Source organism: Lampris incognitus, chromosome 9 (assembly GCF_029633865.1).
Source record: "Lampris incognitus isolate fLamInc1 chromosome 9, fLamInc1.hap2, whole genome shotgun sequence".
Lineage (NCBI taxonomy): Eukaryota > Metazoa > Chordata > Actinopteri > Lampriformes > Lampridae > Lampris > Lampris incognitus.
The window spans coordinates 17747559-17775233 of NC_079219.1; the positions used below are offsets into that span (position 1 = coordinate 17747559).

The following is a 27675-nucleotide window of genomic DNA, read 5'->3' on the forward strand; positions in this document are numbered from 1 at the left end:
CGTAAATACAGGATTAAATGAAGGGAGTGTGTGAGCTACTTTCTCAAAGTTAGAAGAAGACATAAAGGTTATGAACATTTTCTTCATAAAACAAAACTACCAGGATGAACAGCTAATTCTGCCGGCTTTTCTTTTGCAATGTGGTTTTTTTGAGTTTTATTTGGACTTTTGTATTAGTTCCTCATTTTCCAGTCCGAGACCGCAGAAAGTGGTTAGGGAGATTAAACCTGCTGAGGAATCTGTGCTTTTAACCGACTCCTCCCTTCCAAAATTAAAATGGCAGGGGTGCCCGTAACACACGCAGCGTCAGACCTTTCCCACAATTACCCCCATGCCCATTTGCTTGCAGTTTGCAGGTCGACAGTCACGTTGTGCCTGTCTTTGATAAATTCCAGCTGTGACAGCTAAATGGATGTAGAGGATGCAACGAGGCGTTGTGATGCCTTTCCCTTTTAGTGAAAGCGATATTATAGGGAGGTTGTAGGTTGAAAAAACTTAATTTGATATAACAGTATAAACTTGGTCTACTGCTTAAATTCTGCTCAAATATGACAGCAGAACAAATGGGGAGTGTTACTTTACAATATCACGACGCATGCTCGTGCGATTAGGGTATACTCAGAAAATTAACATGAATATACAAAACATATCAAAGTTTAAACTGGACTATGTCCAAGTGTTGGATGTTGTGGGCAGAGAAACAAATTGTTGTGTATCCACTATACATCCACTCTGTTTATCCATGGAAAGAGCTGGTAAAATCTGTATGCCCGGGGAAAGTTCAGAGAAAAAGAAAATACAGGAAGTATTCTCTATGGGCCTCATTCATCAGGCATCCGTATGTACAGATTTGTTGTTACACACTCGTGGGATTTTTTTTAGCTCTCAAGATTGTCTGACAGTCAGTAGCAAAGCCTGATGGTTATTTGTAATTCATTCCCACTAACATCTATTGTCTACCTTTTGCAACAAGCAATCATCCAGGCTTGCAAAGACATCAGTCAGTTGGCTTTTAAATTCAGGTTTACCCAGGTTGCACACTGGTCTTTGAGACAAACTCCAGGGCTAAAATATTCCATGGGTGTGTAAGGACACATTTGTACGATTGATGCATGAGGCCCATTATGTCCAAAAAAACAAATCAAAACTACCTTTTCTCTGTTCACAGGCATATACTACCTTTAGCAACACAATTGGGTGCAATGGTGGTAAAACTCAGGTGTCGTTGGATGTAAATAAAGGCTGACTGCATAAATGTAAAAATGAATGGCCAAGGAATTGTTACTTATCCAGAGTTTAGACTCAGCTGGAAAGCGGTGATGGAGCCATCAGGCACGTGTGTGTATGTGTGTGTGTGTTTGTGTGTGTTTGTGTTCAGTTGAGAATCACCAGAGCTGAAAATAACACTCCAGAGTTAAAGGTGTGCTGGGAAAATCAAGTAGCAGAGAGGAAATACACACACGTATAAAAACCCTGTACTGAATACCCTTACCAGCTTTACCTTAAAGGAGATTACACACCACAAACGGACATACACAGATTAATCTTTTAGAGTTGTTTATGATATACAACATTGTTAATCTAAATATTCACGAGCACAGTAAATAATTTTAATTATTATTTTTGCGTTTTGATGTTTCTTTTCAAACTTGGAGTCATTGTGATTTCTATTATAGTGGATGCCATTCACAAGCCAGTTGTATTTTACGCACTTTCTGCGACTTTCATATTTCCCTTATTTGGGATAATGTTTTGGAAAAATATTGCACTTTTATGGAGAGAGCCCTGTACATAGAGTGCTATAACAAAATATCAGAAGTAAAAAAAAAAAATTAAGATTTTAAAAAGGATTTTTCAACCCGATAACACAAACTGCAGGGAGTCTTTCTGGGGAGAGAGACCACCCTTCTAGTTGGAGGGTTATACGTTCAATCACTTATATTTTATATTACATAAGGGGTAATGTACAGCGAGCTGGTCATTATTGTGAAATAAACCCTGAGGGTCATGCAAGACCCTTCCATTTCGTGTTGGGGTCCTGCATGACCCTGTCGGGGTTTAAACTGGGTGTCCGTGTACATTGTTCCACTTATTACATGGTTACTTACTAAAGACATCAATAATTTGACCCAACATATTGATTTAAAATTATTTTATTTCTTTTGCTAAAAAATTGACCAATCAGAATCGAGCATTCATCAACGCTGTGTAAAAATCATAATCTAATTATACATAGCACAATGCTGCTAGCTTTATCACTCTTCATTATCCAGTAGCCTCACCAATGACTACAAATATCTTGTAGTATATTTACCTAATGAAAATGGCAGGAACTATGCTGTAATACTTTCTCAGTTAATGAACATCTCCCTTATATATATATATATATATATATATATATATATATATATATATATATATATATATATATAAAGCAAGAGTGTATGTTTGTATGTTCACTTAACTCTCCAGAAATACTCACTGTAGAACAAAAAGAAAGGTATCTTTAGAATCAGCACTTTCCAAGGATTGCACAGTTTGAAAAAGATTTCAAAAACCAAGTAAAAATTTTGATTTATTTGCAAAATTGAGTTTATTTTGTGGCAGCGGCGGATTTGCGGCGATTAATACACACATTGGCAAAGAAGCTTGATGAATGGATTGAAAATTATGACATTTGATCATTTTCATTTATAAGATTAGTTTATTGGACATTTGTTTATCACATGTATCATATCATATTTCATCATTTATTATGTTGTAAAGATCAGATCGTGTTGGTTGTTTTGGCGAGAACATTTTGCCCTGGTAACGCCAGGTACCTCTGCTACTGTGTGTGTGTGTGTGTGTGTGTATATACGTATATATGTGTGTGTGTGTGTGTGTGTGTTACATGTAACGATATAAAAATATGTATGTTCAAGGTGCAAAAGCTAAATAGTCTAAAACTATTACAGACCTTATAAAATACACAATGCCAGCAATTGCAGTTTGATTTTTTTTAATTAAAATTAATTTGTGTCTCACTGAGCACCACATACTTTTGAATACTTGTAGCAAATGATGGCACATCAATCAAAGACAATTATATCAGTTGTTATTTTTCATTTTTATTTTTTTCAACATATTGACGTTCATTTTTGTTTGTTTCCCGTTCTTGCTTTTTACATTTTGGTAGTAACTGTGTTATGTATTGCTGAGATTTTCTGTGCTAGCCACAATGCTGCATTGATATTGTAGTTTTCAATGGGTTAAACAGCTGAGTCCAAAACAAACAGCCATTAATGAAAAGATTCTCTTTTTTTTTTCAAAAGTTGACTTGTTTTTGGAAGGAAGAGCTTTTACTGTCAAGTGAAAAACAAAATGAGGATTTTTTTTTGGCTTTCTGTTTGCCTTCTAGGTGGTTTTGAGCAACACTGACAACAGCTATCGGCTGACGGGTCTCAGCCCCTCCACGGAGTATGAAGTCCTGCTCTCGGCCACGTTCAAAGACAAGTCAGAGAGTGACACCATCTCTGTTATAGAGACCACATGTAAGACTCTGCTGTCTCATTATTTATCCCGTGTGTTATTAACAAGAGCTGTCGCTTCGGTTAGTGAACAAACATCCCATTCAGATAAGTACATCTGTCCAACCCGAGCTGCCCATTCAATTTATTAATCAGTGCTTAACCAGAAATCTAAGTGTGACTGGAAAATACTATAAAAGGCACAAAAAGAAGTGTGTGTGTGTGTGTGTGTGTGTGTGTGTGTGTGTGTGTGTGTGTGTGTGTGGACTGCCAGTGTTCTCACTACACAAGAGACTTGTAATTTGCGTTGCTGAATTTGCATTTCTGAATTTTTTTTTCTTTTTGAATTTTTGGATCCCCCCCCCCCTTCTCGCCAGTTGTACTTGGCCAATTACCCCATTTTCTGAGCCATCCCAGTCGCTGCTCCACCCCCTCTGCCAATCCGGGGAGGGCTGCAGACTACCCCATGCCTCCTCTGATACATGTGGAGTTGCTAGCCGCTTCTTTTCACCTGACAGTGAGGAGTTTCACCAGGGGGACGTAGCACGTGGGAGGATCACGCTACTCCCCCCAGTTCACCCTCCCCGCTGAACAGGCACCCTGCCCGACCAGAGGAAGCGCTAGTGCAGCGACCAGGACACATACCCACATTCGGCTTCCCACCCGCAGACACGGCCAATTGTATCTGTAGGGACACCCGACCAAGCCGGAGATAACACGGGGATTCGAACTGGCGATCTCAGTGTTGGTATGCAACTGAATAGACCACCACGCCACCCCGACGCCCGCATTTCTGAAGTTTAAGATCGCTGCATTGTGAGACCAATTGTACTGATCCAAGCTAGTCTTATGGGGAGAAAATCCATTATCTCATCAGTATTTTTTCACATCTTTCTCTTTGTATTTCCCCCGTGGCCAGGACAACTACAGTTGCTACAACTACCCCAGGTGAGAAGTGCTCTTGTTGTTTTTACCAGCACACCGTAAAAGAAAAAAACAAACAAACATCAATCCGGTGTTGCAGTGGTGAAGAAGTTGAAAGCATCCCCTTCTGCATGATGAAGTGTGTTTTATCAGTATAATCACCTGAGTGGATGAATTTGGACCACTCAACATTTCAAATACCTGCGCTGAAATCCTGCCGTGCAACACTAAATGGCTAAATAAGCACAGACATCTGCTGGGTCATGTGGATCAGCATCTCTCTCCGTATCTGCTGTGTCATGTCGGAGTAAAAACTGCAATTCGAAATGCGGTAGTTCTCTGTCTCCACGCTCTCCCCATTTGTCTTTTTCTTTTTGAAATATGGGTTAAACCCTTTTTTGCTGTAGCTTTAAGCGAGTTTGATCGTGCATCTGACTGGATTTAGGCTGAGCTGTGAGTTTCTTGAAAACGATCCATAAACTAAGACAGGCTAAAGTCTAATCCGGGTTCCAGCCACAGCGTCTTTCTTCAAAGTGTCATTTAAATGACATTGAGTTATGGGAGAGCCTAGAGGTTGCCAGTACTTTCTTAGTTTGCCAGAGAACAACTACAAGTCCCGCTAGCGTGCAAGTGTTCGGTCTGATGTTGCTCATTTAGTAGTTTCAGGAACCAAAAGAGAATTGCTGAGGACTCAAAATAGCTCCACATTCTGCATTGTCAGTACTATTACTAACATAACTATTCAGGGTGAAAGGCGTCAGTACAAGTATTTTAAGTATTCAGTATCATACTATTATGTTGTTCCTGTCTTTACTATATTTGAAAAAGTGAGTGCGTTGTGAAGCAGAGTACACTTCTGCACTCTTATTTGAGAAATAAACAGAATCTGGGGTACAGGCAACTCGCATGTTTTTTTTAAGCGTTATATTCACCAAGCCAGCTTTATCCAGAACTCCTGGCTTTAACTTCATTATTGCTGAGGCGACCTGGAGGCCATCTGGATTGTGTTTTGCCTCGGGAGCAGACTACAGCAAATCGAGCCGGAGCACTTTCTCAACTCGCTGCTCTATAAATCCCTCACGTCTCAGAAATGACATGTGTCCTTTGTTTACGGCCACATGCGCAACTGTGGAAACTTTGAAAGAGCACGTTTGCTCTATTTAAAAGTCATGTGGAGATGGCACTCTAAAAAAGATGGCAGCGCATCTTGACGGTCATAACGCTATAACACTATATACGGCTCAGTTTCACACCACTACAACTACTCACATATACAGATTGTGGACACTTTTCTGGCAGTATGTATCTATTATGATTGTTTTTATGTAAATGTTTTATGGAGTGGGACATCCGGCTTGCGTAGCGGTCTGTTCCATTGGTTACCAACACCAGGATTGCCGGTTCGAATCCCCGTGTTACCTCCGGCCTGGTCGGGTGTCCCTACAGACACAATCGGCCAATGTCTGTGGATGGGAAGCCGGATGTGGGTGTGTGTCCTGATCTCTGCACTAGCGCCTGCTCTGGTTGATCGAGGCGCCTGTTCGGGGGGCAGGGGGAATAGCGTGATCCTCCCACGTGCTACGTCCACCCGGCGAAACTCCTCACTGTCAGGTGAAGAGAAGCGACTGGTGACTCCACATGTATCAGGAAGCATGTGGTAGTCTGCAGCCCTCCCTGGATTGGCAGAAGGGGTGGACCAATAACCGGGATGGCTTGGGAGAGTGAGGCAATTGGCCGGGTACAATTGGGGAGAAAAAGGGGGGAAAATCCCCCTAAAAAAAGTTTCACAGAGAAACATGAATATAATTTTGCACATAAAGATATGGGTGATTTTCAAAAGAAATCACCTGTTCCTATATGCATACCTGTGCTGGTGTAATTTTGGAACAGGTGCTCAGGTTCCGAACTACAAAACGCACATGTGAATTTTGTAATTCTTTTCCCTTTTCCCCTTCGTCCCACTTTTGATCTGTTAATTTCAGTGCCGTTTTCTGTGTTATTACAGTGGCCCGTCAGGCAGTGAGAAACCTTCAGCTGAGTAATGAGACCACCCACAGCATGGAGGCATCCTGGGAGCTGGATGACCCCCATGTAGAGAGGTACCGGGTTTCCTATGGTGGCTTTGGGGGCGACCCCACAGTGGAGTCGGTGAGTTTGAGAATCTTGAAGCAGACACGTTTAAGTGCAAAGCAATCGATGAGCGGCTACTGATCATCCGTTGTTAAGCTTTCACAGTTATAGAATTAAGAAGTAAGGTGGACCAGAAATATCTTTCGCTTCCTTGTACCTGTCGCATATTGTCCTTTGTCCAACGTGAGTTTGTGATCAGGCACCTACTGAAACAAGAGTCTACACTCCCCTATGTTACCCTAACTTTGGTTCTCCAATCGGTCTCACTAGAACTCTCTCAGTGTGAGAGCACTGTAGCCAGAGGACTTGTATTTGCTCTGACACAACCACACACACACACACACACACACACACACACACACATGAATGAACACACGCAGACATACACACATACCTACGCTCACATTACTACTGCATGAAGACAAATGCAGGCATGCACACACAGAAACAATTTTCATGGTTAGTTGTGTACACTAAGGGTGTGATGTGAAATAAACAGCGTGAGTATTTCAGCCTGAGGGAGAGGCTAGTCATTTCAGACCTCTAGCTTGTTCAGCAGGACTGCAATCGTCTGTGTCAGGGTCATCATCTACTCCCATCAGAAAATTGATTACGCTTTTCATCCCGTCATCTCCTCTTCTTCACCCTTATCCCTCTTTATGGTAAGAGCCCTATAGCCACATACTGACCCTGATGTGTATGTGCACACATGCACATACATGCTCTCACGCTCTCTCTCACTCTCTCTTGCTCACTGTTTCTCTCCTCCCCTCTCACTCTCTCGTTCTCTCTCTCCATCCGTCCTTGTACCTTCCCCACTTCCTGTATATCCCTCTCCATCTCTCTTTTTCTCCCTCGCTCTCTCTCTCTTCCATCCCTTTTTAATTTCCGTCTGTGGTGTCAGCAGTCAAAGATGGAGAGGCCAGGCCAAGCCGGAGGACATTCCATTATCTTTTCAGCAGCCATTTACCTCACTCGGAGGAGAGATGTTGCGCAGAAAGAGAAAAAGAAACAGAGAGGCGAGAAAAGGAAACAAGGGCTGGGCTAAATGAGAGAGAGGCTTGAATCTGTCTGCTGTCTGATAGTTAGGGGTTGTCTCAGGATGCCTCCTTTCATAGGAGAATGTTTGGACCTGTTCAGGACAGAGAAAGGGAAGTAGATACCATGGATACAGTTATGTATGCATGGTATAGCGTTTGTTTGGTGTGTGTATGCGTGTGTGTGTGTGTGTGTGTGTGTGTGTGTGTGTGTGTGTTAGGGTCGCCAATGCAGCATGCAGTTAGCTGGCTTTTCAGTACCCCGGCTAAGGTGGACAGCTCCACTAATCAGATGTATTGGTTGGGATAGTTTTACCTAGCGTGTGCCTGACAGCTTCCAAACGTGCATAGAGATACCCACACACACACTTTCCCTTTTGTTCAACCTCTCTCTCTGACACATGGACACACAAATGCACGGAGACACATACAATCTTTGTCTGTCTTGCACACAAAGTGTGTCTTGCACGTTTGTCAGCGGCCTGCGCAGTCAGGACAAAGAGAAACTGGGACTTACCTCGGCTGTTCGTGCTGAAATTTTACTTTGGAGGGCTGACACATTTGCTAAGACTGCAGCAGGAGAAAGTTTGAATTCAAATATTCCTTTATTTGTAAATCAAGACAGTTCCCTATGAGACAAATGGGATAATTTAGATGGCTTGTTTCTTTGGGCCATGCTAAATGAAATATTTAACAGAAAATGTGGAGCAGCATACACAAAACAAAGACAGACAATAATAATAATAATAATAATCATAAGTGAAAAGTCTGTCCACTACCTTGGACACTTTTTATGGTCCAATAAGTAAGATAGATTTAAGCCTTTTTGTGTAATCAGCAAGTTGGTAGGAAAATGGTTAAAATGTTTCTTTCTTTCTTTTTTTGTAGTGTTTAAAAGTCTATAATGGGACATTGTGCTTTGGAAATATTTTTAAAAGATTTTTTTTTTTGCAAAAAAATACTGGTTGAGCTTACAAAACAAGGAGCTGGCCAAAGCAGAGCTTGTAATCCTCTGTAATGACTGAAGTGAAAGCCCTGTTGTGTTAATTGGGCCGCCGTGCCTCTCAGCGGTGTCAACACTGGCTTCATTTGACTATATTGGCTGAATCCAGGTTGGCAGAATTGAGACTGAAATCCCTCAAAATATGTTGTCACCGGGTACGCTACCTAGTTAAGGGGCTTTAAACTTGTTCTTGTTTCCCCCAAATTCTTCCAAGCTGGCAGAGAAGAACGGCACAATTTGTGTATATATAGACACACTTTGTGTCTACATTTACGTTTCAAGTCTTAAGTGTTAGAGACTCCGTCACAAGCCACATGAGCGTCAATAACACTCACTCTCTGTTCCCTTTACTTGTGTGTGTGTGTGTGTGTGTGTGTGTGTGTGTGTGTGAGTGTATGTGTGTGTGTGTGTGTGTGTGTGTGTGTGTGTCTAGGTGTTAGTACCTGCTGGGCAGATGAGAACAGTGTTACAGTCTTTACTATCAGACACCCAGTACAAAGTGACAGTCACACCAGTCTACAAAGACGGACAGGATGGCATAAGTGTCTCAGCCCTGGGAGTTACTTGTGAGTCTTAAATACACACACACACACACACACACACACACCATGCCACCTTATACTTGTGGGGACCCCTCATTGACTACATTCATTCCCTAGCCCTTATCCCTAACCTTAACCATTACCACTACATGCCTAACCTTAACGCTAACCTTAATCCTAATTCTAACCTTAACCCTAAACCCAAGTCCTAACCCTAAAATAGACAATTTTCCTCATGGGGACACATAAAATGTTCCCGCAAGGTAGGTGTCTTCAGGTTTTTCTATCCTAATAGGGAGAGTTGGTCCTCATTAGGATAGAAACACCTGGTACACACACACACACACGGGCATGTGTAGGTAGATCCCTGTAGGTACTTGTGCGTTACTCAGTTCTTGATTTCGTACTTCCATCTATAAGACCACATCTGACAATTAAGTCAAGCACAGAAGTGGAGGAAGATAGAAGTGAATTGCATTGCAGAAAGCAGTATTTTAATCCGTATGTTATTAATTTCATGTTCATATTCGTTCCTGAAAGAGACTTTAGATGAAGGCAACGACAAAGACTGATTCATGTTTAATTATCTTAATGAAGACCATTTGTAATCACGCAGGCTCCCTTTATTGGAACCATTTAAATCTATGCTTGTCTCTAATTGATTTCCTCAACAGTTTTTCTGGATTATCACTTGTGAACAGAGGCGATGTCTTCCTGCGTGCACGGAGAATAGAGATGTCAGAGGAAATATGAGCAACAGCTTCAAACGAGGGCACCGTGGCTGTTTGATGGGCCTTTATTCCAAACATGGACCCAAGAGTATAGAACAGCCAGCCTAGCTACAGTATACATAAGGCTTGTGATTATATTTTAAGGCAGCTAGGCAGGCCGTTACGTTCAGCACTTTGCTTTTCATGAAACGGTATGCAGAGCGAGGGACTATAGAAGGAAAAAACACAGGAGAGAAGGGATTCAGTCCCAAATCACAGTAGAGCTATTGTTCCAGAGGCAGACACCTCTAATTCCCTGTGCCTTTTTAAGAATACATAGTTATAATAAAAATAGTCCAAATTTGGGCGTCTGGGTGGCGGGATGGTCTATTCTATTGCCTACCAACATGGGGATCAGGGGTTCGAATCCCTGTGTTACCTCCGGCTTGGTCGGGCGTCCCTACAGACACAATCGGCGGTGTCTGTGGGTGGGAAGCCGGATGTGGGTTTGTGTCCTGGTTGCTGCACTAGCGCCTCTTCTGGTCGGTCAGGGCACCTATTCAAGGGGGGAATAGCATGATCCTCCCACACGCTATGTCCCCCTGCTGAAACTCCTCATTCTCAGGTGAAAAGAAGCGGCTGGCGAATCCACATGTGTCGGAGGAGGCATGCAGTAGTCTGCAGCCCTCCCCGGATCAGATCAGCAGAGAGAGTGGAGTAGTGACCAGGACGGCTCAGAAGAGTGGGGCAATTGGACGGGTACAATTGGAGAGAAAAGGGGGTGGGGGAATGAATAAAAAAGTCAAAATTGATTCATTGTACCCAAAGCACTGGGTGACAGTGGGTTCTCCTCAGCCCATGGTGGTATGTTTCCAGAGGATTCGGTACGCTATGCTGTTGTCTCCACACAACAAGCAGGGTAAATGAATGTGTTTTTGGATGTGTTACGGTGGAGACGAACATGCAATTATTTTTAGCAATAGCTTGCTGTCGTCATCTTTTCTGATGCATATTCCTTTGTACGGTTTTAAACACTGTATCTAGGGAAACAACGGATGCTGAAATAGAGCATGTGTGTCTGTGTAGCAAACAAGACAAGTTAAAGAGCAGTGGAAACACTCGTGACTTGACTCAAGATTTCCAACATGAAAACAGGGTTGTTTCTTTGAGTCAACTCATTTCACACAAAAATACAAATATGTTCTGATGTGTATTTGTTTGAATAGTTGCAAGCCTCTGTGATCACCACATAATAAGTCTGTTAAGTCTTAAATTATCCCGGCGCTAACCCACCCTGCGAGCACTATGTAAGCTAGTTGACAGACATAGAAATTTGCCAGAGAATATGGAGGACATTTTTAAAACATCTTAAGTATACTTACAAAGCTGAAACAGTTGAACGAGAATTATTTACAACTTTCAACTGATATGTGATGTGATTATCATTTGTTGTGTCTTCCAGTGCCTCCCTCGCCGCCGACAAATCTCCGTATTTCAGAGGAGTGGTACAACCGCTTTAGAGTCACCTGGGATATGCCTCGGTCTCCTGCCACGAGCTATAAGATAGTTTACCAGCCCATTTCTGGTATGGACACACACACACACACACACACACACACACACACACACACACACACAAAGGGCTGAGCATTAGGCCAGAGTTGATCAATGAGGGAAGCCATCTCTTTTATGGAGAACAAGAGTTTTGTAGTCAACACTAACACACTCACCCCCACCTGCAATGGATGTTATGTGTACACAATTTACATAATACAACAATTGAAAGAGGATAACAGAATTATAATGGAATTATTATTCTTATTTGTTTTTTTTTTGGGGGGGGGCGGGGTTCTCCCCCCTTTTCTCCCAAATTGTATCCAGCCAATTACCCTACTCTTCCGGGCTGCAGACTACCACATCTCCTCCGATACATGTGGAGTCGCCAGCCACTTCTTTTCACCTGAGAGTGAGGAGTTCACCAGGGGGACGTAGCACGTGGGAGGATCACGCTATTCCCCCCAGTCCCCCCCCCCCCCGAACAGGCGCCCCAGACCGACCAGAGGAGGCGCTAGTGCAGCAACCAGGACATATATCACCATGTTAAAAAAAAACACAAAAAAAATAGCCACGCATCTTAGTGATAGCAACATTACAGACCTTTTTTACATTAAAATAGCAGCTTCAAAATCATTTTAATGGTACACTGACTTGTAGTAGGGAGAATGTTGCCTCGTTCATTCCCACTCTGCGCCCCAAATGCCTGTTCTTACTCTATGTAACTTGGGCTGAGTGGGTAAGAGCTGCCACGAGCAATATTTTTATTTCCTAGGATGGCAAATTCAGTGTACCATCAAAATGATTTTGAAGCTGTTATTTTAAGGTAAAAAAATCGCATAATGCTTCTTTAACTGGTGATATTCAGCTGAGTGCGTCCGTGGTTGTCATGATGATGGCAACTGTCGATAGCCAAAAAGCCTTAAATTGTCTTAAGTTGAATGTTCAATTGGTATGGTCCTTTTTGTCTTACATTATGTGAATTAAACCGTGTCGCCAACAAGAAGCATTCACATTTCTTGAAGTTACTTTTAATATGGGGAAAAACAGATTAGCAGAGCAGCTAGCGGCCAATCAGGAATTTGACATTATAACATTGGAGGTTAAACAACTGAAAATGAGTCACTTTCCGATTGAGGAGCTTCTTCTTTCGGCTGCTCCCGTTAAGGGGTCACCACAGCAGATCATCCGTTTCCATCTCTTCCTGTCTTCTACATCTTCTTCTGTCAAACCAACTACCTGCATGTCCTCCCTCACCACATCCATAAACCTCCTCTTTGGTCTTCCTCTTTTCCTCTTGCCTGGCAGCTCCATATTCAGCATCCTTCCCCTAATATACCCAGCATCTCTCCTCTGCACATGTCCAAACCATCTCAATCTCAGCTTTCTTGCTTTGTGTCCAAACCATCCAGCCTGAGCTGTCCTCTAATATACTCGTCCCTAATCCTGTCCTCCTTCATCACTCCCAGTGAAAATCTTAGCATCTTCAACTCTGCCATCCCCAGCTCCGTCTCCTGTCTTTGTGTCAGTGCCACTGTCTCCAAACCATACAACATAGCTGGTTTCACAGCCATCTTGTAAACCTTCCCTTCTTGCTGGTACCCTTCTATCGCAAATCACACCTGACACGCTTCTCCACCCACCCCACCCTGCCTGCATTCTCTTCTTCACCTCTCTTCTACACCCTGTTACTTTGAACAGTTGACCCCAAGTACTTAAACTCATCCACCTTCATCACCTCCACTCCTTGCATCCTTGCCATTACACTGTCCTCCCTGTCTTTCACACATTTGTATTCCATCTTGCTCCTACTGACTTTCATTCCTCTTCTCTCCAGTGCATACCTCCACCTCTCCAGTGTCTCCTCAACCTGCTCCCTATTCTCACTACAGATCTCAATGTCATCCGCAAACATCATAGTCCACGGAGACTCCTGCTTGATCTCGTCCGTCAACCTGTCCATCACCATTGCAAACAAGAAAGGGCTCAGAGCCGATCCTTGATATAATCCTACCTCCACCCTGAACCCATCCATCACTCCTACTGCACACTCCTTCCCTTCCTGCTCTGCCGCTCATTCCAGACATGCCTTCCCCCTGTCCTTCTTCGACCAACAGTAGCATAGTTTCCATCGTCACCTTGCTGGCCAACAGTACCGGTGGTGGCTGTTGGTAGCCCGGGCCTTGATGGAGCCGGTATGAAAATCAGATTTATTATCCGCATATTTGATTTGTCATAGGTTTTATGCCAGATCACTTTCCGATTGAGGATAACAGTATCAGATACAGCTGCGCTGCTAGCTGCGGTTTATTTCCCACATTATAAGAAACGTTACGAGAGGTGACTGGGTCTTGCTGAGCACAATTTAACTTACGTAAATGGTTAGCGTAGATATTAAACACGGATTAGTCTGTATTTAAAACCAATTTAAGTCAAATTTAAGGCTTTTAGGAAGGCACTACGTGTTCTGTTCGTGTTTTCAACAGCTGCCATCACTAAAGTCACCAGTTAACACAGCTACTTGTTAAACCGAAATACAGGGATAGCGGGACTGTTTCCTTCTCTAAATACCTTAAATTCTCTTTATTTAACACGGCATAATGTAGAAAATGATTGTTCAAACCAAACAAATCTGTTCGAACCACAGCGCCCCCAGCTGTATATCTGCTGTGGATGCTTTGCCACTGCTGTGTTACTGCACAGTGCTAAAACCACAGATGAACAATTAGTCTACAGCTATGCACAGTGTCGACTAGTGGTTTTTATAGTCGACTTGTCAACTATTCTGTGAAACTCCTAAACCATAACGCAAACCCGAAGCTAATGAACATGCGGCGTACAACAGTGCTCTCAGGACTTGTTGAATGGCTTTCCTAATGGCAACTTTATTGCAATTTTTCTTTGTGACACAGACCTTGAGGGAAAAGATCACCTATTTAGAATTGAAATAAAACATTGCCCTTTATATCTTGGAGCAAAACAAAAGCCATTTTCACTTTTTCTGGCCCCTCTCCAGTACTAATTGTTTCATCCGTCTCAGACAAGGTTTTTGTCATTATAGTTTCCATGGCTGTTCAAAATCATCTAAACACAATTACTGTGTCTCTGAGGTCCCAGCTTCAGGCCAACAGGCTGAATTAATCTGATTACAGGAATTAAACTGAAAGAAAATGCATTTCACCAGGCTGCTTTTTCCAGTTTGAGAATTATACTATACAAACCAGCAAAGGGCGGCCATTTGTATGCATGTATGCATGCTCACATGATCAGACTTGCAAATGCACGCACAGATGCTCCGTAGGGACAGACACACACATGCCATCACACAAACACATTTCATTATGTACAAGCATACACACACATGCACATGGTTTTCTTTCATAATGCATTATAGCAGGTGTGTGATTAAAATAATTGTTTATTTTATTCACTGGTGTAAACGTTGCACCTTAGTCTTGAGCGGATAAAGCAGCCATACCAACACGATTCCCGGTTCTGCTGAATGACAGAAGCTAAGCAGGTGTGAGTGTGGCTAGTACTTGGATGGGAGACCTCATGGGAAAATAAGTTGCTGCTGGAAATGGTGTTGGTAGGCTAGTAGGAGGCAGTCTTCCCTCTGGCCCAAATAAAAACAAAATCTCAGTGCAGTGATGGGGACTCTGTGCTGTAGGAGATGCCGTCCTTTGGATGAGGGGTTAAACTGAGGTCCTGACTCACTGTGGTCATTAAAGATCCCATGGTACCTATTGCAAAGAGGAGGGGGTTCCCCTAGCCTGGGAATCTGCGAGCTCATGTTTTACATTTGCTCTGGCGTCTGGCCTACCTCCCGTTCAGACAGATTTCCAGCCGACTTGGACCGGGTTGGGCCAGTCACAACCGTTTATCTAATATGGGGTGGGTTTGATACGATGATGTACAGCCTTACTTTTTTCCCCACCTACATTCCGAGAATTCTGCCTCTGACTGGCTAGTACTCATCGCGTCCGTTGGTTAGGTTGGTTAAGTTAGGCTGAGTTTAGGGATAGGGTTAGCCAATCACAGGCAGAGTAGGGGTGGGTCTTCCCAGAATACAGGTGGGGAAAAAATAACGCTGACTACAGAAGAGAGCTGTTGGCTGCCGCTGATGTGGAACGGTCTGTTGAAGCCGTGCTTCTGACAAGATTTTATAAAAGTGTAAGCGCTACATCACATGTTTCATTGCTCTGATTGGTTGTAAGTCTATCCAATTGCATCCAGAGGCATTTTGGTCTGCACCTGTTGATAACGCACGTTGGAAATTTAAAATTAAGTTATAATTAGAGTGTTATCCAATAATCCCCTTTCCCATAAGCCAACTCTTTCTTGGTGGCCCTCTCTGTTTTTTGCCAGCTTCTCTAGCAGTGACTGTGCATCCTTTCACTCTGTGTGTATGTCCGTCTGTCTATTTATGTGTTTTTTCCTTGCATTTGTTGGTCCATTTATCGGTCTCTCTCTGTCTGTATTCGCCCTCTCTCAGCTCCAGGACCTACTCAAGAGACAGCGGTCGGCAAAGATGTCAACTCCATGCTGCTCCTGAACCTGCTGAGTGGGACAGAGTACAGCGTTCGAGTGACGGCCTTATACCCTACAGGGAAGAGTGAACCGCTCACGGGAAGTGCTAAGACATGTAAGCGACCCTAACTGACTCCTGCAAAGGATGCAGAGGCCAAAGAGACTTACGTAACCATCGCTGTGATGTTGATGTTAGCTTGGCTATTGCTAAGATGAAGGCTGATAAAGTGAGATTTATAATGGGGATTTGAAAGAAGTTCTTAACACGACTGACATGACCTACTGGGGAAAGTCATTTCAGTGTTGATGGGCCCTGATGGAGAAGTCATGATCACAATAGGTTTTCAGGCGAGACTTGGGAGACAGGGAAAATAATGTGACTGTTATAGAAGAATGAGACTGGTGCAGCAGTCGAAGGGCAGGAGACGGATTGAGGAAAGGGTACAATATGCATATTAACAGCCCACTGATACCAAGCAGTCTAATTTCCATGGAGACTTTAGCAAACAGACAGACGGACGGAAATACATTAATATTCTGCATTCAGCAAGTGAGAACAATCCTTTCTGCATATAGATTTGGTATCAGTAGGTGCAGCTAGGCCTCAAACAGGATTTAGCACCTGTCTCATCTAAAACAAATAGACTGCTGGAAAAGGAGTGTTTGTGTGTGTGTGTGTGTGTGTGTACACATGTGTGCTGAAAGCTTCTTTAGCAAGCTATCACAGTAGTGCTGTGTCACTACCTATCACTAAACATTAATGTTGGCTTTAGGGCTTACTTTTCTATCTATTTGTGTGCGTGCATGCACATGCACTTGTATGTGTGTGTGCGTGCTTGTGTGTGTGTGTTTTATTGATTATGTGTACACTGTTGTCTTCAGGTGCTCCAAATGTTAATGTTATCTTTCATTTTTACAAGCTGACAGTCAGTTGGGCAGTCAGGATATATCAGGTATTATTAATTCAATGAGACCAAAGCAAACATGCTCAAATTTTAATGAGTCATCATAAATTTCTCATACACGATTGATCGAGCCAAATACATTTTTGATGAATATCTGAAAGGTTTGTTGTTGCACTTCATATGAATTTAAGATTTATTCATTCTTTTTACTGTTCTTGTCCAGTTCTGTGTCGTTTGGGAAATGGAGCCTATCCAAGAAGGAATTGGCTTCAAGCTATCATAGACAGCGCGTGTGCTCATCAAATTCTTAGATTTTTCCAAGATTTTTCAAAAACCTGGAAGTCTTCACAAATTGCAAAGACAGCTTGTCCCTGTTGCTTGCATAGCCATCTGTACACATGCACCCACATGAGAGTGTATGTGTATTTGCATGCATGTGTGCAGGGTTGGGTTAGATTACTTTGAAATAAAGCCCGTTACTGAGTACAAATTACATGATAATTTTTTGTAATTATTAATGTAATCCATTGGATTACAAAAATGTACTCTACTCTGAATACTTTTGGATTACTTTTTGGATTACTTTTTTGGATTACTTCAAAATCAAACAGTGAAAATATTCCACCTTATACTAAAAAAAAAAAACGGGATGCAGCCGCAAAAAATAGATTTCCACAAATATTTTTTTCCTCTTTTAACATCTTAAAACAATATGCAAATAAACCATATTTTGCATATTCCGCATTTACAGTTGGCCAAATCAAATTACACTTAAAAAACAGTACTGGCTCAAACTACAGATGATAGACAGTCGCTGAGTCGCTCAAGCCTGCCCATCTCACGCCCCCTCCCTCTCAGGTCTTGAAATCTCGAAGTAGGATGTAATACCAAATATTTAATTAATAATTAGATTTTGCGAAAATATACATGCACTATAGGGTAGGACTTTGTTTTAACAGCAGCAGCTTTCAGTTTGCAAAAGGTATCTTTATCCAGCTGAATTCTCAGCTCTGGCTTATCCTTCACGAATGACTGTTCTCAGTTCACTAGTTAGAGAGCTGAACTGAACACTGAACGATTCGCTGAACGAATCTTTTTAATGAACTGATGCTAATGATTCAATACACTGAAAAGAACTGCTTTGCCCATCACTACCACAAAGTGGTGCGCTTGTCTAAGAAACCCTGTATGTCTGACATGCTTTTCATGAGTTAATAGAGCATTGGTTATCATGGAAAAAACGTTTCATACTTTTAAAGTTACCCTGTTTTTTTTTTCCTTCAATTTTTTATTTCTTCTTTTTTCCCCCCCTTTTTTCTCCCAATTTAGTGGCCAATTGATCCCTATTTTTAGTTCAAACACCCACCCTCGTACTGCATGCGTTCGCCAACTGCATCTCTCTGGCCGGCAGTCTCGAAGGAGATGTCTCTTCACTTCCGTGACAAGGTGAATCCAGGCCGAACCACTGCTTTTTCCGACACACAGAGACGCATTCATGTGACGAACACAAGCCGACTCCGCCCCCCTCCCAAAGACAGCGTTGCCAATTATTGCTGCTTCATCGAGTCCAGCCATAGTCGGATCTAACGAGACCGGGGCGCGAACCCCGGTCCCCAGTGTGCAACTGCATCAACACAAAGCCGATGCTTAGACCGCTACACCACCGTGGACTAAGTTGCCCTGTTTTAATGACATAATTAGAAATATAATCAAGTAATCCTTTGCAATGTAACTATAATCTTACTACATATTTTTTCAAATGTAATCTGGGCTAATTATTTTTTGTAATCTGATTAAGTGATCCTGATTACAGGTAATCCATTACTACCCAACCCTACATGTGTGCATGAACATGCATGTTGCGTGTCTCCGCGTTAGCTTGACTGTCTGTCACTAGTAGTTTTGCATGTTGTACAGAGGGACGAAGGGCTGTCATATGCATTATTCACTAATATTTAAACTAGGACACCTTCCTTATGGTTCCTGCATGAAATGGTTCCATGTGATGGTGTGCTGAACGTTGAGTACTTCATATCATCAGCATATTCTGTTAGAGGGTGAGCATAGAGAGAGAGAGGCTGAAAGTGAGAGGTTCCCCGGAGATTTGGGTACTATCTACAGTATACAGACATCTGAATACAAAAACAACATTTAAATTACTTGACTTACTTTGCATTTCTCTGGGTAGTGAAGCAACAGTCTCTTGAGATTGCCCAACTTTATGATGTGTGCTGAAATCAACCACCCAAATGAACTGCGTGCACTGCTCAACGGCGAACTTTTCTCTCTCTCTCTCTCTCTCTCTCTCTCTCTCTCTCTCTCTCTCTCTCTCTCTCTCTCTCTCTCTCTCTCTCTCTCTCTATATATATATATATAAAAAGTCCTGGTTACTGATATTTAATCAGTGATGAATTGCTTTGAAAATTAGCTGACCATGCATATTTGAAGTGCAGCAAATAAAGGGGAATGAGGTTTGTTGTTACAAACTTTAGCACAGTTGTTTTGCTTCCTGCTTTCTTTGGTCTAATCTGCAAGTTCTGTATGTTATGCCTCAATGAAATTTATGTGAAACACTATGAATTGTAAATGTGATGAGTGTTTTAGGATATTTGTGGCTTTTATTTGATAATGATGGTTTAAGAAGTAATTTAAAAGAGCATTGTAGACGTCTTTAAATTCAATTCTTGTGTAACCACTACAATAAAGTGTTGAAAATAGCTTTGGTATGTTGTATTTTGGCACGGTGGCGCAGTGGTTAGCACGGTCGCCTCACAGAAAGAAGGTCTGTGGTTTGAACCCTGGGGTAGTCCGACCTTGGGGGTCATCCCGGGTCACTCTCTGAGTGGAGTTTGAATGTTCTCCCTCTGTCTGCGTGGGTTTCCTGCGGGTGCTTCGGTTTCCTCCCACAGTCCAAAGACATGTAGGTCAGGTGAATCAGCCGTACTAAATTGTCCCTAGGTGTGAATGATGGACTGGTGGCCTGTCCAAGGTGTCTGTCTGCCTGCCTGCCGCCCTATGACTGCTGGGATAGGCTCCAGCATCCCGTGACCCCAATTTGGATAAGCAGCTTGGATAATGGATGGATGTTGTATTTCACCCACTGCCCCAGCATTTGTCATTGCATATGGAGTACTGGTGTGTCTTGTGTAATGGAAACCAATTTGGGTAAATCTAACAACTAACACCGCCCCCCCCCCCTCCCCACTCCCTCTATCTCTCCAGTGTTTTTAGGTGTTTCTGGCTTATCTACTTACCAGGTGCGTCCCAGCAGCATATGTGTCCAATGGAAGCCTGTTCTCCAAGCCACATCATACAGAGTGGCCATACAGTCCACGCTAAGTGAGTCACTTTCCTGTGAATGTTTATATCTGTAAACCACCACGTTTCAAAAGGGTTAATCATGAGCATGTTAGTTGCTCTAAATGTTTATCATTTTGTTTCTTGTCTTTCATAATTTTGTAAATTTTTCAGTTCAGTTAGACCCAAGTTGACACAATGTTATAGACGTTAGGAAATAGGTACATAAACAGGTATCTTGCTTAAAATAGTGCGTGTGTTGGGGTATTACAATTTGTGTGCGCATGTGTGCGCGTGCGCACGCGCGTTTGTGTGGGTGGGTGGGTGGGCATGCAGTGAACAGCCAGTGTGTGTCATCACATTTTCTGAGGACACTTTAATATATAATAACTTATTTTACTATTACACAGTGTTTGAAGTGCAGTTATTGCCAGATATGTGTCTGGACTACAATATAGTCACTAAATCAATAGCTTTTACAGTCGCACCAGAGTTGTATTATTTGGTGAGGGAAATGAATTCGGAGGCCAGTGTTCTGAATACTTTCCTTATGTATTTCTAATATGGTCTTATGAAAATGTCTCCTCCAGTTATCTTAGCACAAATACGTGTCAGTCCAACATTTTGCATGAGTGTTCATGTGTTTGTTATTTCCATGTGTAGTTTGTGTGTGTGTGTGTGTGTGTGTGTGTGTGTGTGTGTGTGTGTGTGTGTGTGTGTGTGTGTGTGAGAGAGAGTGTGTGTGTGTGTGTTATGTTGAATAGAGGCAAAGAGAGGAACATCTGGCTTATTTGTGTGCAATCTGCATCATATTGATATGCCTCTGATGAGATAAGTGGTTCACATGTATGTCAGTCTAGCATGGCAGCGGTTTGGGCAGTAACAATCAGCTCATCAGTCTCTGTTAGGAGGAACACAGGGGGATATGCTACGCATGTGATCTACCCCCAAATAACAGACGGGAGCAACAGCCACTTTTGATTTTTCTCTATGTCAACACTCTTGAAACAAGACAAGAAATGGGGAGAGAGACTCTGACCTTTAGAAGTGGTTTACTGGGGGGTCTGGGTCAGGTAGCTAGCAGTCTATTCCGTTGCCTACCAACATGGGGATCGCCGGTTCAAAGCCCCGTGTTACCTCCGGCTTGGTCGGGCATCTCGACAGACACAATCAGCCGTGTCTGCGGGAAGGAAGCCGGATTTGGGTGTGTCCTTGTCGCTGCACTAATGTCTCCTCTGGTCGGTTGGGGCGTCTGTTTGGGGGGCGGGGGACTGGGGGGGAAAGGCTCCCACGTGCTACATCCCCCTGGTGAAACTTCTCACTGTCAGGTGAAAAGAAGTGGCTGGCGACTCCACGTGTACCGGAGGAGGCATGTGGTAGTCTGCAGCCCTCCCCGGATGGGCAGAGGGGGTGGAGCAGCGACTGGGACGGCTCGGGAGTACAACTGGGGAGAAACAAGAGGGGTCGTAAAATAGGGTAATTGGCCAAGTACAATTGAGGAGAAAAAGGAGGAAAATCCAAAAAAAAAAGTGGTTTACTGAATATCTCGCTCATTAAAAAATGTAAGGAGTAAGTCAAAGAAAGAGCAGCAACAAGTGTAAAGGAAGGAAGGCGATATAAGGAGATATTCTGTCGTGAAATAAAAATAACACAAGTACGACTTTTATATCTGTAATAACATCTCCACCACAGGTATTATTATCTGTCATATTTTTAACACTTGATCACGTGAGCGTTCATATAAAAGGCTTACTTGTAAACATTTTGGTGCTCATCAGGTTTACTTTTTTAACATCCTAAACTTTGATCACCTGTACATATTGCATATAATTAAATCCCGCTAATGCCTCTTTTTTTTCTTTTTTTTTTTGGGCAAAATACCTTCAAATGTAAAATAGGATATGTACTGCATGAGAGCATGGTTCAGCTTCAGCCGAACCTTCATCTCCGCTTACACCGAAGACGATACCGCAGCAGTCAAGGTTTAATGGGAAAACCAATACCTCACAAAATTAGCCATCAATTCATATTTAGGGGAGAAAGCCAAGGTTTTGGGTCTTAATGACATTTTAAATGACAGCATTGGCGTGCTGGCTCTTAGCTTCGGGAGACCTATAAACTAACTGTCTAATACGATGTGAACAGGTAGGGAGTAGTGTTGGATAAATACACAAGGGAGACATTTAACTTGGCAAGTATTTGCTAAGAGTGTAGAGATATAGGCCAACCTACAAATTAAAGACATCCGTACACACTCACATAAATACACGTGCACACACATACATATGTAGCAGGTATGCATACACAGACACAAGTGTAAATACATACATGTGCAGGCAGATGTATGCATTACATATAGAAACATAAGGAAAGTAATGCAACTAAGTGCATACATAAAGTCATGCACCAATATGTAGTACAAATGTACATGTGCACACACACACACACACACACACACACACACACACACATTCACACACATTATAGCTGCCGCCAATTACTGTCCAACAAAAGAGAGATGAGTTAGAATTATCTCTCTCCTCCCCACCTTCTTATTGCCTCCACTCTTGCTCCCTCTTTTCTCACTTCTCTCCTACTCCTTCAACACCCTGCCTTTTGCACAGCCCTTCATTTTCCCTCCTCCCATCTGTTTCTGTCTCCATCTCTGTCTCTGCCTTTGTTATGAGTCAGCCAATTTAGCTAGTTATTTCTACAAGTTTAGAGATCAAGTTTAATACACCTAGCGGCAACGGGCTACCTAAACACTCCTCTCAGATGGAGGGGAAAAAAACCCAACACCTGTTCAACTGAGTCAATATATATCTAGTTCCTATGTGTGCAGAGAACGAATGTTTCCCTTTGTGCTGAATTAGAGACACATGCATGGGGAAATAGAATTAAGCTGATGAAACTGACAAATGGCAGCCATTAGTGTCTTTGCCTGAGTGTTTCCAGTTTGTATGTTTGTCTTTGTCTTTGTCTGCCAACACAAATGATTCCTTCCCTCTGGTTCTTGTGTGAATTTGTCCCTCTTACAGCATTTTTGGTTTGAGAAGTTAACATGAAAAACAAAAGCTCACGTTTTAAAGGGAGATGGTTTGCACTTAAATAGAAAAAAAGTAATGAATATGAATTATTTGTTGTATTATTATTATTATTTTTGATACACAAAATAGAACAGATCTTTTTCTCTGTCTAGAATTGTGTTTATTTATAGAGTCCAAGCAAAGCTATTCCAAGTAAAGTAAAGCAAGATGTTTTGTTTCTCTGCGATATCACCATGTGAAACTCACATTCATCTGTTATATGTGTACAGGCAAATGGTTCGGTCAGCTTGATTGTGTGCAGTCATTACTAACCCGGTGTGCCTTGGTGCAATGCTCTGGGGACAAATTAAATCAAGAAAATGGCCAACTGTTGAAACATCATAGCTCTTCAAACATGCCTGAAGGTGAAAAATGGAAATGGTTCTTAATAGACTGAGTTGAAAAATGAAAATGTTCACTCTAGCCACTAACGTATTTATTATTATTATTTACTTTTTAGCAGATGTGCCCTGATGAAATTTTTTTTTTCTTCTCCAAATATGTAAAATGTTCTGTATGTTAAATGTCAGCCTTACTGAAATATAATATGAGCTGTGAATATCAGCAGAGGTTGCTGAATGGTACTGGCTGACACACACAATACACACCAACAACAGCTCAGTCTATGATCAGTTCACGATGCCTTGACTGCTGTGCTTCACCTCAGAGAGCGGCTCCCAGGTATGAAGGATCAAAGCTGCAAGACCGTGAAACAAAACACGGCTCGGGAAGAAGAGCATGCGCCATAAATAAGTCAAAATAGATAAATGAATAAATATCCAGGAGGGGTGGGAATTCAGCCTGATATAATTTGCCTTGATACAGGAGTTGATCCATGATGTGAGTTTCTTTAATCCTCTCGGTTACACCTTAAAGCTTATAAGTCATTCCTGTTTTTGTTTCGCTCATTTGCAGATGGTCAGAAGCAGGAGGTGAGCCTTGGAGGCGGAGCTACTCGGCAATGCTTCTACGATCTCACACCCAGTAGCCAATACCAGATCAGCGTTCACACCCAGATCAGGGAAATGGAGGGACCGGCGGTCTCTATCACTGATATGACACGTATGTGTATGTTTATGTATGCAGATGCTCACATTCTGCTTATACTGTGCATATGTTCACATTTATGCATATGAATATTGACATCCAGCACAATCTACAATACCATCACCAGCACAGTTTGTCATCCACTTAGCACTTGTTTTGTCTCTCCTCCTCACTCCTCTCGTAGTGTTTTTGTCTATTTACCTCCCGTTGCAGGTGGAATTGATCGGCTGATAAAATGAGGTTTACCCCAGACGCCCCCCCCACACACACACACAATTATTCCCTAATATTGCTGCTCTGACAGATAGCAGTGTGGAGTAAGAGGTTAGATAGAAATGAGACGGGGGATGGCATGCGGTGGTAATGAGCTGTGTTTCCAGCATGGTGTATCAAGAAATTGGTGAGCCACCTGAACACCCCCATTGTTAAATGCCGAATGATGTGCACCAGACTCTCTCCATCGCCAGTGAGATAATTTGATGCATTAGGCTCCATTACATAAAGCTAATTTTTCCAACCATACGACATGATGAGGTCCCTTCTTCACACCAACAACTTTTGGTTTTTCCAGTTAGGTCAAAGTTTCACGGGGGAGGGGGAACTGGGGAGAATAGCATGATCTTCCCACTCGCTACGTCCCCCTGGCGAAACTCCTCACTGTCAGGTAAAAAGAAGCGGCTGGCAGCTCCACATGTATTGGAGGAGGCATGTGATAGTCTGCAGCCCTTCCTGGATCAGCAGAGGGGGTGGAGCAGCGACCGGGATGGTTTGGAAGTGTGGGGTAATTGGCGAAATGAAATTGAGAAGAAAAAAAAAGGGGGGGGGGTCTTGTGGCTGTAACAGCTAGGTTAAGACTAAATAGTAAATCCTACACTTTGCAACGGATCATTATTACTCATGTTATCACTTGTATCACCAGCAACAGGCCTAAAAGCCATCCTGGTATTTAAGAAGCCTCAGTCTAGCGTAAGAACATTTTTTCTTTATGACTGCAATTTCGTCTGATTTTGTGGACAGTCTGATGCTTCGAATAAGGTTTATTTCTTCACACAGGCCAGATTTTAAAGAATCAACTGCTATCTGAAAATTCATTGGCTGGGAGCTGAAGCACTCTCCCACCAAGCGCCCAGGAGCTATATTCAATACATGGTTTAAAAAGTATGGAGCAGAAAGATGTTGGATAAGAATTCTTCCCCGTAAGTCAGAGAGCCAGATATCTTTTTCCCTGTCACAGTCCCAGTGTCAAACAAAGGCAGGATGGTATTGGAAGGGTTCCAGCTTTGCAAAAATAGGACTTGCTGCAATCTCTCATTGTAGAGATACAGGATTTAGCTCGGGGATTGTGGGTGTGTATGTGTTCATGTGTGTGTTGTTCAGCTAAAGCCGTGATAGTGCCACTTGTCAATGTCTTGATGATCAACAACCCTGTCTGATTTCCCATTGTGTGTGTGTGTGCGTGCGTGCGTGCGTGTGTGGGTGTGCGTGTGTTTGTGTGCATGTGTGTGTGTGTCCAGTGCCAGCCCCTACCCTGGCTCCAACTGAACCCCCTGCCACGGACCCCCCTCCCACAATTCCACCTGCCAAAGAAGGTAAGCAAGAGAGAACACACACACACACACACACACACACACAATGTATTTTTAATAGTAGTGATGTATCTCTATCAAATGACATTCAGTCCCTCACCCAAACCTCAGCCGTTACATCCAAATTTCCAACTTAACCTTGACCCAAACTTTACACTATTTACTTAGAGTATTCTAGAGTGAAACTCTAAAGGCATTTAAAAGTTTAAGAATAAGCAGGCACTCTTTTTTCCCCCCTCATTCCGTCTATTTGTATTTGGAAAAAGGTAACAAAAAAATTAAATTTTAAAAACAGTGGAGTGTGTGTGGGGGGGTGGTGTGGGGGTGCACAGTGAAGGTGGCAGCATTGTAATAGAACACCTCGTCCCGGTTCCTCACAAGTCTACCCAGAGGGTTTAGCTGGGGAATGCTGGCGTGTCATCTCTCTCCTCGGTGAATGATTTTTTTGGTCTAACACGCTTGATCCCCACGTGTGTCGCCTACCTTATATGAGGTATCGGTGTCTCTGATGACACTGTGTTAGCAAATCAGGGGCATTGATCATAATGTGTGTTTTCTCCTGGAAGGAAGAAAAGCCATAGATTTTGTGTGAGGTGTTTTCTTGTTTGTTGAATTTTTCCATTCTACCACCCTAGGGTCATACCAACATGTTTTCAGCTCAAAAAGGTTAAAAGGGGGGGCGTCCGGGTGGCGTGGTGGTCTATTCCATTCCCTACCAACATGGGGATCGGCAGTTCGAATCCCCATGTTACCGCCGACTTGGTTAGACGTCCCTACAGACACAATTGGCCGTGTCTGCGGGTGGGAAGCCGGATGTGGGTATGTTTCCTCATCGCTGCACTAACGCCTCCTCTGGTTGGTCGGGCGCCTGTTTTTTTTGGGGGGGGGGAACCGGGGGGAATAGCGTGATCCTCCCACACGCTACATCCCCATCCCCCTGGTGAAACTCCTCACTGTCAGGTGAAAAGAAGCGGCTGGCGACTCCACATGTATCAGAGGAGACATGTGGTAGTCTGCAGCCCTCCCCGGATCGGCAGAGGGGGTGGAGCAGCAACCGGGACGGCTGAGAAGAGTTGGGTAATTGGCCAGATATAATTGGGGAGAAAGGGGGGGGACCACGGGGGGACCCCCCCTCCCCCAAAAAAAAGATTAAAAAACGGTTACTATCTCTCAAAAGCAACATTTTCTCACTTGGGATGATTTTTTTTAATATTTGCGTAACAAGGGAAAATTTTAGACTAACAAGATAAAGATACACAGTCCATCATTGTCCCATAGCCCAGTTCCTGTTCATAGCCCTGTTCCTGTCTGATGGCCCTCAGGTAAAAGGTTGATCTGCAACACTGACGCCACCAACATACACATGTATGTATGTATGTATGTATGTATGTATGTATGTATGTATGTATGTATGTATGTATGCATACCTTACATCGGCTGTACTAAGCTGCAGCAGTAGCATTTCTCTCTGAATCTCTGACTTTTTGCCAAACCAGCCCTCCATCTGTAATGGCAGGTAACCTTTACTTGGGGCTGCACTGAGAGATAGAGGAATGTGGGGACTGATTGTGAGAAGAAAAAAAGATTACAGACAGGAGTAAGGAAGAAAATATGGGAGAAGAAAGAGTGGCTGAGTAAGAGAGGCAAATAGATACAAGCAAAAAGAGGTAGAGAGAGAGAAATAAAAAGGCAAAATGGGTAATACTTTAGAATAACTACACACTACGAAGCATTACTTAAGTATTAGTAACTACTGAATTCATCATTTGTAAAGCATCTGCATTTTTATCGCATGCCGAAAGGCAGAACTCCACT

General features: G+C 42.8%; 1 protein-coding gene across 1 annotated transcript in view; it reads left to right on the forward strand.

Moving 5' to 3' along the window:
- Positions 1-27675, forward strand: part of col14a1a (collagen, type XIV, alpha 1a) — a 241910-nt gene that overhangs the window by 116505 nt on the left and 97730 nt on the right. Inside the window, exons 16-24 of the mRNA XM_056286930.1 lie at positions 3401-3533; positions 4422-4457; positions 6439-6581; positions 9037-9169; positions 11318-11440; positions 15905-16054; positions 20067-20183; positions 24143-24289; positions 25789-25863. Of these exons, the coding sequence (XP_056142905.1) occupies positions 3401-3533; positions 4422-4457; positions 6439-6581; positions 9037-9169; positions 11318-11440; positions 15905-16054; positions 20067-20183; positions 24143-24289; positions 25789-25863 (1057 nt within the window). The remainder of the gene's footprint in view (positions 1-3400; positions 3534-4421; positions 4458-6438; positions 6582-9036; positions 9170-11317; positions 11441-15904; positions 16055-20066; positions 20184-24142; positions 24290-25788; positions 25864-27675) is intronic.